The sequence below is a fragment of the Typopeltis vanoorti genome, chromosome 15 (genome assembly GCF_054136105.1).
Source record: "Typopeltis vanoorti isolate ZY-2024b chromosome 15, IOZ_Tvanoo_1.0, whole genome shotgun sequence".
Lineage (NCBI taxonomy): Eukaryota > Metazoa > Arthropoda > Arachnida > Uropygi > Thelyphonidae > Typopeltis > Typopeltis vanoorti.
The window spans coordinates 774835-792192 of NC_143563.1; the positions used below are offsets into that span (position 1 = coordinate 774835).

The window sequence follows — 17358 nt, forward strand, 5'->3', positions numbered from 1 at the left end:
GAAGGGATGTTGGGTGGGTGGTAGCCGGGTTAGTAGCTGTTCGGGGGTAAAGAAATGCCTTGAACGAAAGAGGAATCCTAATGTTTTGGTATCCGAGAGTTCGTCGAAAAGGCGATTAACCGAATGAACAATTCATCGATCGACAATTCGTCTAAAATGCAATTCATAGAAAAAACAATTCGTTAAAAATTTCAGTTTTTCGAAACTGTTATGATAAAAGTGATCCATTTAGAACAAAAAGATCCGCGCAGAGTGAGATAGCAATGCTACTTTAATAGGGAATAATTATAGAACAATATGGTTTCTTATAGTATTTCTTGTCCGAAATCTCTGTTTCATGTCTTTCATGGGACTGATTTGCGTGTTTCCGGGAAGAAAATCCCAGCCTACGCAGGCTCCAATATTATTATTGTTACTAGGAGTAAAATGCGACTTCAGTACAGCAATTATTATGGGATGAATAGAAGTTTCAAATAGCGAATCTGAATCAGATTCGCTATTTGAAACTTATACAAGAAAATGCCGAACCGTTCCAGTTTTCAGTTCGGCTATATTTGGGACAACAAAGAAATCACGTGTCCGAATTATGTCTTACAATGGCTCTCTGACTTAGCGGAATTAGCAGAAGTTGTCGGTACAAGAAGCTGTCTGCACGGTCCAGTTTTTGTTCTAAATGGATCACTTTTATCATCACATTTTCGAAAAAAGTTTCGAATGATATTAGCAATTCCACTTTGGTTGGATCAATTTAATGAAATTTTTGTTAACATTTTCGGTGAATTGTTTTTTCGATGAATTGCATTTTCGACGAACTGTCGTTCGATGAATTGTGTTTCGATAAAATCTAAGATGCTGAGGAAGCAGTGGTTGCAATGTGCTTGCACGAGGAGCGTCGTGATTCCTGAGTAATCCCAAGAAGAGAGAGAGAGATTGTGTCTAGAGATTTGGTCGTTGTCAAAGATAAACCTATTTTTTGTGGGAAATATGTTTTGCAGGCGTTGAAATTAACAAGGTTATCCGAGGCCCAGTGAAGAATGGTTTGGCGGTCAGAATTTCGGCTTGCGTCACAGGGAAGGTTTGTTTCCTTCAGAATAAAAAACACAGAAATGGAATGGAAAAATACAAACCAACTTAAAAGGGTGACGAGAAACTGGTCGATTATTTTTATTCTTTTAAAGACCAATAATAATAATAAGAAGAATTATTTCATTCGCCCTCGTTTATTCGATATGATTATTTCACTGTCCTTATTCGAGTCGTTTTAAATAAGTCTTCCTGGATTTTTTTTTTTTTTTAATTTTGATTCCACGCTTCAAAATTGCTTTCCTCCTTTTGTTGCTTTTGTTTTGCTTTTTCCTATTAGAAGCAGGTTCGGATTTGTATGACCCTGATGCTTTTCTTAATGTTATGTTTGGTTCTCTCATTGTAATATTTTGTGGTTAGTTAAATATTTTTGCTGCTTCGCGTTATGTTTATCGCAGATTCTTTCCTATCATTGCAGGTTTTGAAAATAATTTTTCCACTTCTGGTTTGATACGGTTCCTTATCTGATAAACTAATTCGCGCAATAATCACGAGCCGATCCGTTTAGAGAGAGGAATTGTTTTTCATGTTTTAATCATTGCTGAATTTGCACGGCGACTCCTCTTCCTAATTAACACTGCACCACTTTTAGTATAAACTCTTCACGACCCGTGGAGTAAGCCCCGTGTTGTGTGCGGTGGAAACGCTTCCTCGACTGCCGATCTCTCTTCCCCAAGCAAAGCGAGCTCTCTCAGACTCGACACGATTTAAAGCAGTCAATGCGGATGTGAAAGAAGAATTGATACCGTTCGCCCTCGTTTGTGTTTTTAATTCTGCATTTAGTTTAACATAAGCGAACTTCCTGCTAAGTCTTTTAACACCTCGTTCGAACAGTTACTTTGTTATCGCATATCAGCGCACGACACGCTTTTCTGTAACAGTTTCATGGCGTTCTATCGCTGCACTTTCACCGCATTATCAGATAAATAACAAAGAGACAGTTTGCTGAAATGTTTTCACAGTCAGAGAAGTCTTTATTGAGCTCATTCTTACTTTAAATTCTTAGAATCAAAAGGTCCTAACGAACAATTGTTCGCACCGCGTAAAGGAAGTGGGTGAGGAGGAGGAGGTGCTGTGTTTTAGAGCGACAAGTCTTACTGAAGTCTTCGAATGAAGCTATAATAACTGATTAAGCACTTCGTGGGTTTTGTTGAGTTGTTATAAAATGAAAATCTCTTGCGTGTATAAGTATTGCAGAATATTAATACCAAATTGCTTCTCTCCAATGTCCCTTTGCTACCTTCGTTTCACTGGAGATCCAAGCTAGAAATTTAGAGGAAAATTTGGGATCAAAAACAGGATCATTTGCTTACGCACCCCATCCACATTACTAAATGTTATTCGATGCGTTTCTCTTCGTCTACGAGGGTGCCTCGCCAGGATAAACGTCAAGCAACCAAAGAGCTAACAAATCCGATTGGTCGAAGTAACCAATAGGGTTGGAATGTATACAACTGTACGATCGCCTGGATTGCATTACCGAGAAACACGATTCAGATGTTTAAGCTTCCAGTCATCTTGGAAAAATGAATTTTTGAAATAAAGTCATTCTTTTTCTTTCGGAATTATTGATTTGCCATTCCGCATCTGCACCGTGCAGTTCATATTCAGCTGAAATCGTAATTATCCTGAAATCGATACTTCCTGAAATCTTTCTAAGAGGGCTTACTTAAAAAGAGAGCCAAAAGGCTTCACTTCGATCATTCAAATTAAGTGGATATTGAATCCGACATTATTTCAAAGCCGAATAGAGAAACCACAAGAGTTTCATGCCGAATATATAGAAAATATATGAAAGTTTCAGCGGATACAAGCGGTCTAGCTGTCACTGATGAGACCTCAAAAAAGGTCGAAAGCGGTCTGGGTATTGACTTCCCCCATAATGTATAATATCATACATCTCCTAGGACCTAGGAGATGTGTTTTATATTATGGGAAAATACTAAGGACAGTGATCGGAGCTTACTCCACCTTTACTACGAGTTGCCCTGTCATGGAAGGGTTAGCGCACTCTTGTATCCGCCGAAACTTTCATATAGTTTCTGTATATTCGGCACAAAACTCTTGTGGTTTCTCTATTCGGCTTTGAAACAATGTCGGATTCAATATCCACTTAATTTGAATGATTTTAAGAGGGTTTTTTTCTTTCCCCCTTTTTCCTGCACAGTACATCAGGAAGAGTGTTTCTCATTTATTCAAAAAAAAAAAAGATAAAACAAAAAAATTCCGGCCGACTGCTGCTGACAGATGATGTCGTCACTGCAAACCAGAAATACGAACTTCAAAGATACATTTCAAAGAAGTAGCTCGCTATTTCTATGAAGTCTTCAACCTTCGTTTAATATTCATATTTGGGAGGAGTTAAGCCTTTTGGAACGTGTTTCCAAACATCCGCAATGGCGTCGAATGATGGGCTGATGCAGGAGGTCGGTGGTTGACATTTGAACAGCACATTCAGGTGCGCCGTCCTGAACCACCTTGACCAACTCTTCGGAAACACTGAACGATAAAACCGCAATCTTTTATTTGTTTTATTTTGCATTTCAAAGATAACTCCGTTCCATCCAGTGGGCGCTTTAAACTCCAGAGAGCGAAAACTCTTGACGCACTTTTCCTTATCGGAGCAGCGTGGCGTCATGGTAACGCGTCCCCAAACACTGTTATCTCCTCGTGCTGTCGTTTCTTTTCGAACCTCGCAACGCGAGGGGAACTTCGCAATGGCAAATCGAAACAAGTAACATCGCACGATGCTCCACATAACGAAAAACTCATTGCGACGCAAAGATTTTCAAATTCGAATCTTCTTCCACTCCCCCCCCCCCCCTGCGGGTCTTCACTTCCGCGACTGAGTCGTTCATTCTCTTAAGGTAAGCATTCATCTTCACCACCCTTTCCTGCACGGGAACACACGTGTGCTTCGTGCATTGTAAATCACTCAGGGAAGCCTTCACGCATTTCGGGACAGAAAATCCCCGAGTTCCGGGAGCGTTTGGTTTCAGTGGCTGTGAGGGCGGATTAATTGGAATTCGTGTCAAATCCTCCACTGTCACTCGACGGATTATCTCCGTTATCGCTACGCACACCTGAGATAAGCGTAAAAAAGGTCACCTTGCCGACGAGCTTATCTCGCCGATGAGTTGGTGGTTTGCGCAGAGAACGGGGAGGTATTTATGCTGTCTGTCGGGCGGCATCAGTCATTTACCGCCACTCGAACGCGACGATGAAGAGAAGAAGAATGGCTGCGCTGATGATTTTCGTAGTAGCAGTGCTAGTTGCTCGAGCGATTTCGGCAGCTCCGATCTGCCCCTCCGCAATGTACATCGAGCCCTGCTCGTGCAAGCCCATGACGAACGGACTGAGCATCATGTGCTCCGGGCTCACATCCTTGCGCGTTCTTAGCGGAGTACTGGGCGTGCTGCAGAAGTACAAGGTGTACGATATGATGGTCGTCGACACGAATCTGGACGAGTCGCTGCCCGCAGATACCTTTTCGGGAAGCTCCATCTCGAACTTGCTGTTTCATGGGTCGGACATCAAGTTTAGGGAGGGGCCCGTGTTAAAGGGGTTGGAGGAGTCCCTCCACAAACTGGACTACATCAACTCCCCGCTTCCGAAGGGAGCCGAAGACAATCCCATGCAACTGGCGAACCTCAAGAAGCTGACGAAGTTTACGTTCACTCAACAGGTTCTGCCTGTGGTCAGAAGAAACTGGTTCGGATCGAGGCTGACCTCCGTGTCCGACCTGACGATGAAGAGCGATGAGATCAGGGAGGTGGAGGAAGGGGCATTCTCGGCTTTCGAGAACTTGAAGATCTTGAATTTGGAGAACAACAGAATTACGAGCCTTTCGAGGAAGATTTTCGCAAGCCAGGTCAAACACCTTAGGGAATTAGACCTCAGGTAAGTCCACTTAGACTACATTTCAAGAATTGCTTTCTTAACGAACCGCAGTGTGTCTGCCTGTCTGTCTGTCTGTCTGTCTGTTGCTTGGTTCAGAATCGGGAAAGCGCCTGCTGCCGATCAGTCCATTAAACTTTCCCAACGCGAATCCCAAGGAGGGAGGAAGGCACGCTTGATCATCGATTCGTGTTCTTCCCTTAAATCGACGCCTTTTAATTAAGCATCACCGTAATTGTTGTGCGCACGTCGCGAATTCGTGCAGCACTTAAACCCACTTCAGTTAAAGTGAGACGATTAGTTGAGCTTTGTTTTAAGTCCGTGGATGATTTCCTAAATGAAAAGGGTGATTGGGAAAGATGATTGGTTGCGTTCATCTCTTTTCTACTTTACAAACCCTTTAATGTACGATGTTGTACATTAAAGGGTTTGTAAAGAAATTAATTCACGGCAACTGCGGAATGTTTTAAAATGATTTAACATTAATGACAAATATAGCTTAAGCGTTCTTTATTAGGTAGAAATTTTATCGCTCGTAGTTGCCTTCGTAAACTGGTAAGAAAACTTTGGACGGACAAAGTTGAGGATATGAAACGGCTGGATTAAGTACGATGACACAAACGAGAATCAACTCAAAAATTCAACGGCATGAATACGAATGAGCGTGTAAAGCATCGGCTCCTTTTCTTCGATGAACTTTTTTTCTCTCCGATTTGAAGGTCAGCACTTCCTCTGTAAGAGAAGTCTCAATTCGAATCGATGAACACCTACAAAAATCCCTTTGGGAAATGGCAGCGAGAAAGGTTGGGATGCAACAATCAAAATAAATTCCACCTAATCAGCGCTCACTTCGGAAGAGAGAATTCTCGAACTCGATATAGAATTCTCAACATACGAGCAGTTTTTATGCGAATCCCATCCACTAGATCTGGCATTAATCCTGTGGCCATGATGAGGAGGGAAGATAGTTCGGAATTATCTGATTGTGACTGTCGTCAATTCTTGCGTCAGTCCAAAATAAAACGTCATTTTTTTTTGAAATTATTTATCTCTAAATTATTTACCGAGTTCCTTTATTCGTGGGCCAATGAAAAACTCGTGTTCCACTTTTTCAGACGTATTATTATTTACTTTATTTAATTTATTTATTCATTGCAATGATTCAAACAGTTTGAGTTTCAAAGAGGAAATTTCAGCTCATCAGCTTTCTGGGTTCCAAAGTAATCTGTTGGTGATGACGTTCACTAAAATGGCGTTCACACGAGTGCAGTGTCTTTTTCGTTCCATTCTTCTCTTATGCAAAACCAGCAGCTCAAATTCGTCTTCCAATATTGGCATTTGCATTCATAAGTCGAAATCCACCACGAAAAATCTCATTTCTGATTTCCTTGAACAGAAATTTTATTAGTAATAAGATGGAGACGAAAGTTTGCAGCTTCCCATTAATTGACTGATCAATCCCTCTCTTCTTTGGGCAAAACTATTCTGATTGAATATTGCAAAACACTCTACTCGATCCACCAAGACGAATCAGCACGATGACGTTTACAAGTTCTGAGATGTTAAATCTGCTCAATCGCAACCAATCGTCCCTCATTGAATCTTGCCAACCCACCGTCGAAAACATGAGAAAAATGGTGCTCAGGAAGATCCGAATACCAATTCCTGCCAAGAAGAAAAGAAAAGTTCAGCTGCCGTGGCACCACTCAGCACGAGGTGTCATAGAATCCATTGGTCTGTTTTCTCATGAGGGAAAGGAAGCCACTCTCCCAAACCGGATTTCGAAATAATATTTAACCTTTTTTTGGGGGGGGGTTCTTCAAGAAATGAAAAGAAGAAAACTGAATTGTATTTCTATTACTTCACGCTCCAGGTCACGAGGCAGAGATTTGTGCTTCGACCAGAATTTGCGAACATCGTCGGCAGAGGTTGAGGGGAGAGAAGCAAATCCATACCAACGCACGTGGGATGTCCGATAAACAGAGGGCGTGCCATGACGTCATAGCACACCTGTCGATACCCACAGGTATGCACGAGCGTCCTTGAATTGCGTTGGAAAACTTCGACTGTCTCCTCCAGTGAGAAACTTCTTATTGCTGGCCACGCGATAAGGTTTCTTTTTATCTCGAGCTAAGTGGCTTCCTTGACGTAAACGTCTTGGGTCATCACGTCAGACGACCAGCCTAAGCGACTGCTACACGTACTTCTACCTCGCAATCGGAAGAGGTTTTTTTCTTCTGCCTTCCGTTGTTTTTGAGATAATACAGCGATTACCTCACTACCGAAACATATTTCAGCGCTTACACAACGTCAAGAAATCTCGCTCCGTGAACGCTCATTTCGCAAGAGATTACTTGCGGCAATGCCCTTACTTAGAGAAGAGCGTTCAAACGATTCGTTTTAATGCACAGCGAGATTTGCGATCGCAGAGGTTTTCTTGTAGGTGGGTTCGCCGGCTTGACTGATATCTGATATTTTTTTCCCTTCTTCTTTGTAAGCAGACAAACTAGCCAAATAAACGGTAACTAGAAAATGTTTACATGTTCAACGCTTGGCGAATATTCGTTTATTTAAACATGCTTGAGTTGACTCCTTTTTAAATATCTTCATTCATTATCGTCTTGTTTAACTCTGCAAAATTGCCGCTGTAATCATTGTCGTTTCCATTTGCAGTGACAACAGCATCGTCAGCCTTCCTGAAGACTTCTTCGAAGGGATGCCCGAACTTAAGGAAGTGATGCTCAACGGAAATTCGTTCAAATCTTTGAACTGCCTCACGTGGAACATCGTGCTGGATAAACTGGACGCATTGTGGATAGAAAGTGAGTATTGGAACATAATCGCTGTTTAAAGCGCTTTTAAAGTCAATTAAGTAACAAATTCTTTAAAGTATAAGATCCAGCAGAATTTTGGTATCAAAGTCGCGTGGGTTTATTTTCCTTCCTGAAGTGAGTCAGAAGGCGAAATCAAGAACAGCTGACTAATCTTCCTTCGGCAGCGATGATGCGAGATAACCGAGAGCGCCTCTTATCTCGCACACAGACGACCGCAAACCGGTCTTGTAAATTGGAAACCCAGTTCTAACCCAAACTCAACTGGAAGACTATTATTACATCAGCCCACAACTTTTGCCATACTGGCAAATTCATCCTTGAGTTTCTTCAGCGACCTTTACTTTCTTATAGCCAGATTTTAATGCCAAAAAGTGAATCCAAAAAAGTAAAAGAAACGCAGTGAAACACTTTGGACCCTGAAGGACTGAAAAGAGCAGTCGATGAGGATCCTGTTTGACTGTTGCCTCCGTTGCATTTTGTGTACATTTACGGAGCCTTGCCCATATAGTTGTAGAATGGAAGAACGTCTTTCTACAGCTACAGGCCTCTAATGCAAGAAGAAATTACTTTGTTGAACTTTTACACGGAAATAAATTTATAATTTATTGAGAAGGTCATTTTCACATTGCACCTAAGCACTACCTCCGTAAAAAACATAAGGAAACACATAAAAGGGTCATTTGCGAAGGGAAGTTGAATGGGTGAAGAGAGCGTCGTCTGTTTCCTCACACACACAAACCATGAAATGCATCACACGGCCATCGTGCAGTTCCATCATATTGGACGCAAGAGGTTTGTCATGTACTACCTCAGAGATGAGGACATTATTCTAAGAACGGAGGATTTACAAACTGTTAGAAGCTTTAAAAGCGAGTAGTAGTGTGATGAACGGAAATAGTATCAATTTTTTCTTGGGAAACTGAATCCATGCCAGGAAAGGCTAGCAGCGTACGTCTGCTTAAAAAAGAAATCCGCAGTTCGCAACTTCGTAGGCGTTTTATAGCATTCTCAAAGGAGGGATTTTATGAAATCTTTGAATTGAGCCCTTCCTTATGAGAAATAGGGAAGGACTAGGTTTTGGTTTGTTAGGAGGATACTAGAAAAACGTGACTGAGTGTCTTGGTGTCCGCTACGTCCACACAGCAAACTGTCGACAGTTGCTCATAAGATGGTAATTCGGTAAGTAAGCCCAGTCAAATGTCAGGAAGTATGAAGAGCGACCGCAGGTTTCTCCAAACATTTCCGTGGCTTATCTTCAAGTTCGGTGAGAATGGCTAAGAAAATCTGCTTACGAAAGTGTGCCAGGATGTATATTAGATATGCAGCCACTGAATTAGAAGCCTTTATGCACGTGTATGTAAATGTCACTTACGCACCGTATATGCAAAATGCTTGGTCACGTACGTCACCACTTGTCCTGGGCAACTATTTAAGAAGCTGCTGATCAGTAATTGTCAAGAGCGTCAATCCCAATAAGAAAAACGAAGACTCTCTCGGAGGTCGATAAAGGATTTATTGTGGGTGGCCGTCTGGCTGGAGCCATGATTGTGAAAAACAGAAGCGCTGACTGGTTTCTCTAAAGGGAGATATCCAGGGTGTGCCTAATCAGTGGAAAAATAACATTCATTGCTTGTCTAATAGGTGTAAATGTGGTCCTAAGACAGTCCGTCAGCAACGAGATCGCCACGTGTAAGAAGTCTTGTACTAACGAATATGATTCCTTGTGTGCATCCAGGGGCGCGCCAGCAGTGTCCGGCGCCTGTGTGCAAAACTTTAGTTGGCGCCCCTATCCTCCCTTCAATAAAAAATTCACTTTAAAAAAACGTTTTTTTTTAAAGTATTTCCTTCTCTTTGGTGCCTTTACTATCCTGGCGCCTGTGTGCGTCGCGCACATTGCACATATTGCTGGCGCGCCCCTGTGTGCAGCAATTGACTGAGGCGTTTAATGAAGGCTGTTCACGACCCACATTTCAACTCGCTATGCGCAAGGAACTGAAGAGGATCGGTCTTGACAGTCGCATGCCTTTACGAAAACCGCTGTATTAAGTTAAAGTTTTTCTTAAATGGCCGTTATGTGTGCATTAGTGTTTCCAATTAACTGGTAGGTTTGCAAGTAGTGATGAAGTCGAAGTAATGACTTGCGTTCATTTTGTATCAAATCTGAGAGTCTGTCGAAGATGGCTAAAACAACAGTCAGAGACTTGTCTGAAATCTGAAAAAGAGGAAGGGGTAGACCATCAATGAGATGGATGGATGGTGTGTGGAGTGACTCATCTTCAGCCTCCTGGAGTAGAAGCCTCCAGAAAAGCATACGACAGGACTACCTGACGAGGCCTGGTGTGGCACATCTCCGAGCATAGGAGCGACCATACGGCATCTGTAGATCCAGTGAACATATGACGTCGAATATTTAACATCCTAGTGGTTTATTTCAGGTCATTAACATTGTCCAATCTTGTTCTTGTGTCAACCTGTCTCTTGTCCGTTGTACTCGCAGAAGAAGCTTGCTCGTGGAGAGATCCTTTTCACTGAAACTGTGCCAGCCGATTTAAAAAAAAAAAAGCAATGAAAGCCCTTCTCAAAAGAACTGAAAATATTTCTCCTGCAAAAGAGAAACCAAACCTGTTCCTAGGTTTGGTTTCTCTTTTGAATCATCAAGTGCATCGCAGTGCTGAACAGCTGTGATGCAGTCTCGTGGTTTTGGCTGTTTCGGACATCAACTAAATCCGCAGTCCATCACGACACTGCTTGTCAAAGAAGAAGATAAAAAAAGAAAGAAAAAACGAGATATAAAAGCGAAGTATGTTTGCATTCCGTGGCCACTATTTCGTGATATTCTTCAAGAAAGTAACTCGAAAGATCATTTGAAGTGAAACATATTCAGACAGGAGCAACTCAAAAAAAAAAAAAAAAAAAAGGAATAAAATAAAATTGTTTGTGAAAGTTCGCCAGTTGCAGCAGCAGCCGTTGGATCGGAAGAATTTCCGAAGTGTTTTCAGTGACCTGATTGAGCTCCCGCCTTCACTTACCCGAGTGGATGAGTAACGATGAATTATCTTACATGCAAATACATCTTATGTTTATCTCCACGCGGGGTGATCATTTGGTATCGGACTCGTAGATAAGTATCTTATTTTTAGGACGGAGAAAGGGAACAAACTTCGCTCTTCTTTTCTGTTCGTTACAAATTTATTTTTAATAATAAAGAGACGTATTCATCTGCACTCGCGTAGTTTAGGAAAAAGGGATTTCCATTACCTCAAGTTCCTCAGGGGCTCACTCTAATGAGTACGGGAATGACAAACCCGAGGTACCTGATGCTGGACCAGGCCTTACTTCGTGTAATGTACGTCTGTTATATTATCTGTAGACTGGTCCCTCTCTTCTTCTTGTTCCTTCCCCCCAATGCTATTAGAGTAATTCGAGGGCTAGGGGTGAATCTTTTCTATTTACTTTATTTTCTACCTTTAGTAGTGAGAGGAGTAGTCTATTTTAAGAAGTGGAAGTCTGCTGCTCTCCCAGGTTTGAAACCATACCAGTTCCAAACCTGGGAGAACATGACATCCATCGGCAAATGATGGATGTCATGCCCGGCAGGAGAAGAAATGGGGCTTCTCAGGTCGTTAACCTACAAAATCCTCAAATGGACAATGAGGATGGGATCCCACGTATTGAGGAAAATGGGAAAAAAATAAGACATCCAAGAAAGAATGAGATAGAAAATATACATGTTGCAACTTGGAATGTAAGAACAATGTTAAGAGCTGGTAAATTAGAGAAGTTGAAGAAAAAAATGGAGAGGAATAAATTGGATGTGGTTGGTCTAAGTGAAGTCAGATGGGAAGATACAGGAGATTTTGAAAGTGATGGTTATAGAATTATATATTCCTGTAGAACACGGGGGGGGGAAATGGAATAGCGTTTGTTTTGAATGAAAAGGTTAAAAATTCAGTAGAAAAAATAATATATAAAAATGACAGGGTGATTATGATTAAACTGAGAGCAAAGCCTGTGGACATAATGATTATACAGATATATATGCCCACAAGTGACCATGATGAAAATGAAGTAGAAGAGATATACAATCAAATAGAAGAGATAATGGAAGAAGACAGAACTAAAAGATGTACCATCTGGATGGGAGACTGGAATGCGGTGGTAGGTGCAAAGGTAGAGAAGGGAATAACAGGAAGATATGGCCTTGGAAAAAGGAATGAGAGCGGTGAAAGACTTATAGAGTTTTGTAAAAGACACAAACAAATCATTGGTAATATTTGGTTTAAACTTCCAAAGAGGAGAAGATATACATGGAAAATGCCAGGTGATATCGCAAGATACCAGATTGATTATATGTTAATACAAAACAGGTACAGAAACAGTGTGAAAAGGATATCAACATATCCAGGAGCTGATATTGACTCAGACCATAATTTGCTTGTTATGGAATTAAGAATACGATATAAGAAAATAAACAAAGGTAAAAGCAAGAAAAGGTGGAACCTAGAAAAACTTAAAGGCGATGCAGGTAGGAAATTCAGAGAGCTGGAAAATAAAATAAGGAACAAAGAGAATATATCTGAAGAAACTATGGATGTTAATGCAAAATGGAATCAACTGAAAAACCTGATATATGAAACAGCTGCTGAAGAGATAGGTTTTGTGGAAGGGAAAAGAATTAAAAAGCCATGGATTGCAAATGAAATGATAAGAAAAATGGAAGAAAGAAGAAGATGGGAAAATGTAAACACTGAAGAGGGAAGAAGAAAATACAAAGTATTAAATAATGAACTGAGAAGAGAAACTGATAAAGCAAGAGAGGAATGGTTGAAAACAGAATGCAAAGAAACTGAAGAAATGGAAAAAAGGGGGCGATATGATAAAATGTTTGAAAAAGCAAAAGAAATTACAAATATTAAAAAAGCATAAGAAATCTGCCATTAGAAGATAAGCAATGAAAACTGATTTATGATATTGAAATACAGGGTGAAAGATGGAAGGAATACATCGAAGAACTTTACGCAAAAAATGAAAGACCAACAAAAATTGAATTGGAAGAGCAAAATGAAATTTCAACAGAAGAAAGAGGTCCTGGAATACTAAAGAGAGAAGTAGAAACAGCAATTAAGGAATTAAAAGTGGAAAGATGGAAGGAGTGGATGGAATACCTAGTGAAATCCTAAAACAACTGGAGAACAAAGGTATAACAGAAACATGGAAACGCTGCAACCTGATTTACAAAACAGGAGTATGGCCTAAAGATTTCACAGAGAGTATTCTTATACCAATTGAAAAGAAAAGCAATCCTGCTAAATGGAGTGACTACAGAACTATAAGCATACTCTCACATGCCTCCAAAGTACTGTTAAGAATATTAAATCAAAGATTGTATAATAGAGTGGAGTATTTTCTGGGGGATGATCACTTTGGATTTAGAAAAGACAGAGGAACTAGAGATGCAATTGGAGTAATGAGGACCATATGCGAAAGGAATGTAGAAGTAAATAAAGAAGGTTATATTTGTTTCATCGACCTTGAAAAAGCATTTGACATGGTGAAATGGGAAAATCTGATGGAAATATTACGCAAAATAGGTTTAGATTGGAGAGACCGAAGGTTAATAGCTGAATTATATATGAACCAGACGGCCATAATAAAGACAAAAGTAGAAAAAACTAAAAAAGGTGTGATTGGCAGAGGTGTAAGACAGAGATCCTGCCTGTCACCGACGCTCGTCAATATGTATATTATTTCTGGGAAAACTCCCATGTTAAATGGGAGTTTTTCCCAGAAATAACATATTAGCTCTTCAATATATTTGCAGAAGAAATGATAAAAGATGCATTTTATGAAGAGGAAAGAGGAATCACTAATTGGAGGAAGAACAATACAGAATATTAGATTTGCAGATGATCAAGCAATATTAGCTAATACCGAAGATGAACTACAGCACCTAATGCAAAAATTTGAAAATATATGCAAGAAATATGGTATGAAAATTAACGCAAAGAAACAAAAGTGATGAGAGTCTCCAGGAAACCAGGAAGTATCAAGGTGATGATGAATGGAGAAAGTGTAGAGCAAGTGAGACCATGCAAATACCTTGGTAGTATAATATAAGAAAATGGAAAATGCGACATGGAAATAAAAGAAAGAATTAACAAAGGAAAATATGCCTTTTATAACAAGAAAAGTTTGTTTATTAATAAAATGAATAAAAATCTAAAGAAAAGGCTTATTAAGTGCTATATTTGGAGTATGACCTTATATGGGTCAGAAACATGGACAATTAGGAAGAAAGAAGCTAAAAAACTAAAGCTTTTTAGTTTTTTAGCTTTTGAAATGTGGTTATGGAGAAGAATGGAGAAAATAAAGTGGACTGAAAAAATCACCAATGAAGAAGTATTACAAAGAGTTGAAGAAGAAACGAATTTACTAAAGACCATAAGAAGAAGAAAGCATAACTGAATAGCATGTATTAAGAGGAGACAGCCTAAAAGAATGATAGAATGGAAAATTGAAGGAAAGCGACCAAGAGGAAGAAGACGACTAACGATGCTTGATGATATAATGGGAACAAGAAGATATCAGGAAATGAAGGAGGAAATTGAAGAGACAGAGGAAATTGGGGGAAGAGAATCTGCTGAGTTATACCATTGGACCTGTCAAGAGACAGAACACTGATGATGATGATGGTGATGATGATGATGATGATGATTACCTCAAGGAGACCTGAAGCCTTGATTGCATGAATGAGAATAAGCTTTTTATTTTTTTTTCAAGCCTACAAATTGTTGTAACCCTTGTCCAACGCGGTTTCGATATAACAAGGTCTGCAAATTGTAGTAACACTTTATCTTCTCATATATTTTTCACCGCGCTACTTAAAAATCAAATTTTATCTTCTTTTTGTCTGCCTGTTTCCCGCATGTAATTATAAGCAGCGAATTTATATTAGGGGAAATACCCTTTAGCACGCATGTACCTCAACTGTTTACCGTATAAAACGTTTATTGTTGAAAATTGTCCTCGTTTCTGCCAGGAAAGTGCATTAAAAATCATAAGTGTGTTCATCTCAAGCTGAGCACTTGATTTTCTGGTGAGTTACATACAATATGTAATGCTTGCTTTTTTGTGTAAAAAATTATTTTTATAGTAATGGCCACTTAGAGGACTTTTACGATATGGTCGAAAACGAAATTAGTGAATTAATTGATGGGGAAATAGATTTAAATGAGGAGGAGGAACTGGTAGAATTAATAGATGACGTCGAACCAAATGGCGGGGAAAGTTCTACCGAAGATTCTGATTGTGATGAATCCTTTAAAGAATTCAGTTTAAAGAAATTAGCAGAAGGATTGAACTTGGCAAGAAAGTTATTTTATGGATAATCTCCCAATGGAGCGCTCCGGAAAATTCACGAGACAATTGGATATTTGTTTATCTCCATATTAGGAATTTAATAAAAAAAAATTCAGCGTAGTGGTAAGCAAGGTCTTATTACTGACTTCTTGATAACTAAACCAGCCCAAGTATGCAATGAGAATTATACAAATGGTGTCCAAGAGATTTCAAGTGATGACGACGTCCGCCACTTGTAAATAAAGAACATCTACGATATGTTAGTTTTGAAGAGAGTGATGACGATTAAAATATACGCATTATTTTATTTTGCCTAAAACATTTATGCATTATGTGCATAAATGTTTTAGGCAAAATAAAATAAAGAATTTTTTTTACCTGAATTATATAACATATATTTTGTTGAATATGTCATTGTTGTTTACATAATTTAAGAAATTTCGGAACATAACCCTACTTTTTCTATGTGATCTGAGTCTCGCATAACGAAAATTTATATAACGGTGCGCTTCTATGGAACCTAACATCCGCGTTATACGAGGGTTACGATCTGGCCAAATTTTAAACAGTTGAACTTGTGTGGATGCTTTTAATCGCCTTCATAAAACGCACATTTGCCTGTTGCAGGTTTGAAGTGGAAGACCGGGTCCGTCACTTGAACTGCAAAATCCTCGAGTTTCCTAACCATTAATCTCGTAATTAGAACTGACTTTCCGGATTATGTACAAAAAGTAATAAATTAAATTCTAACGCGTATCATTATAAAGATGCATTGAGTCTATTGGATGGATTGTGACAAAGTGTTTGATCCACATATTTATCGGTTCCCGTTTATTTTCAGACAATCTTCTCGAATGTGACGAAAACATGAAGTGGCTCATCGAGGACGAACAGTACAAGAGGAAGGTGAACGGAAAGTGTCTGTATCCCGACGAACTGAAGGGCAAGGCCATTCAGTCCCTGACCCCGGACCAAATTCCAGGGAAGACTAAGAGGGAATGCAGGGATGGGTTGTAGAAATGCGTTTGATTGTGTGTACAGTTTACCGTCAGCCTCGTGTCTCAGCTGAACCATCGCATCGTGTCGGGAAAACAGAAAAGAGGATTCAAGTACAACACGAGTTTTGCAAGTGTCGTGAGGGACTCAAACTTGACTTACGCACTGCTGCAGTTCATCCTTTACGCTGTGTAGATCATTATATACATTTTGTAGTTCATTGTAAGTTAATAAATATTTAGTTTTTTCTTAAATCAAATGGAATTCTTCATTGCTACATTTTATAAAGCCATCGAATAGCACTACTCGAATAAAAAGCCATCATTTAAATAAATAGACAAATACTTCGTTATAAACTTCACATTTTATTAAAATAAATTATATATAATAATAATGTGCAAATTTATATTTTATCATACATATTATCAGTTGTTCTGGATATTTTTATGCGGTATTTTATGCCTTGGGCTATCCATAACTTAGTTGGCTTGAGCCTGTTTTCTTGGAGAATTCCAGTCCACAATGTTATCCCAGTTGCGATAACTTTATCGACAACTGACGCAATGCAAAATGGCGTCCAATTATTGTGCAAAGTAGTGAGGCGTGTAATCGTGAGATTATAGAAATTATAATTTAATTCTTTAAGTATATGTTGACATCGCAGCTGTTTTTATTACTTTATTGCTAACATGATTAAAAAGTATCGAAGATCTTCGAGCAAAGTCCATTAATTCCCCAAGTCTACTGATCCGTACATTTCAAATAATGCTTTTCAAAATCTTCTAAATAATAAACGTCATCTTCTGACTCTTTTTATCCAGATTTCTGTCAGTATTAAAATATCAATATTATAACCGAAGTTGTTTGATATTAGATCCATTCTTTTAGCTTATATTCGAGTGTATTACTTCTGGAGTAGGCCCATTTCTAAATTCTGTCCGATCACCGCTTGTGTGTCAAAGGAAACTGCACCAACATTCTTGTTGCCAATTAAAAAGAGATTCTTTCGTTATTTTTACAGTTTTTGGAGGTTTTCTTCTCACTATATCCTCCATATATGCGAAGTGCCATCTTTTCTCATGAAGGGCTTACCTTCCTTTATCCAGCGATACTTGTAGTGTTTGTCCTGTAGTGTTATTTCTTTACTGCATACAATGAATGTTTCATATTCGCAGTCAAATGTTAACCG

At 39.4% G+C, this 17358-nt stretch overlaps 1 protein-coding gene across 1 annotated transcript; it reads left to right on the top strand.

The window, feature by feature from the left end:
* Positions 1-4264: 4264 nt before the first annotated feature.
* Positions 4265-16428, top strand: LOC150098293 (toll-like receptor 9). The gene is made up of 3 exons (XM_090405413.1): positions 4265-4983; positions 7654-7802; positions 16015-16428. Exons 1-3 carry the CDS (start codon positions 4304-4306, stop codon positions 16188-16190), a joined length of 1005 nt encoding a protein of 334 aa, XP_090261539.1. The 5' UTR covers positions 4265-4303; the 3' UTR covers positions 16191-16428.
* The last annotated feature ends 930 nt before the right edge of the window (positions 16429-17358 follow it).

Bases quoted from the DNA above. Each gene is read 5' to 3' on its own strand.
- LOC150098293 (XM_090405413.1), top strand. From the start codon at position 4,304: ATGAAGAGAAGAAGAATGGCTGCGCTGATGATTTTCGTAGTAGCAGTG. The intron at 4,984-7,653 runs GTAAGTCCACTT...TTCCATTTGCAG, and splicing joins CTTAGGGAATTAGACCTCAG to TGACAACAGCATCGTCAGCC. The intron at 7,803-16,014 runs GTGAGTATTGGA...GTTTATTTTCAG, and splicing joins GGACGCATTGTGGATAGAAA to ACAATCTTCTCGAATGTGAC.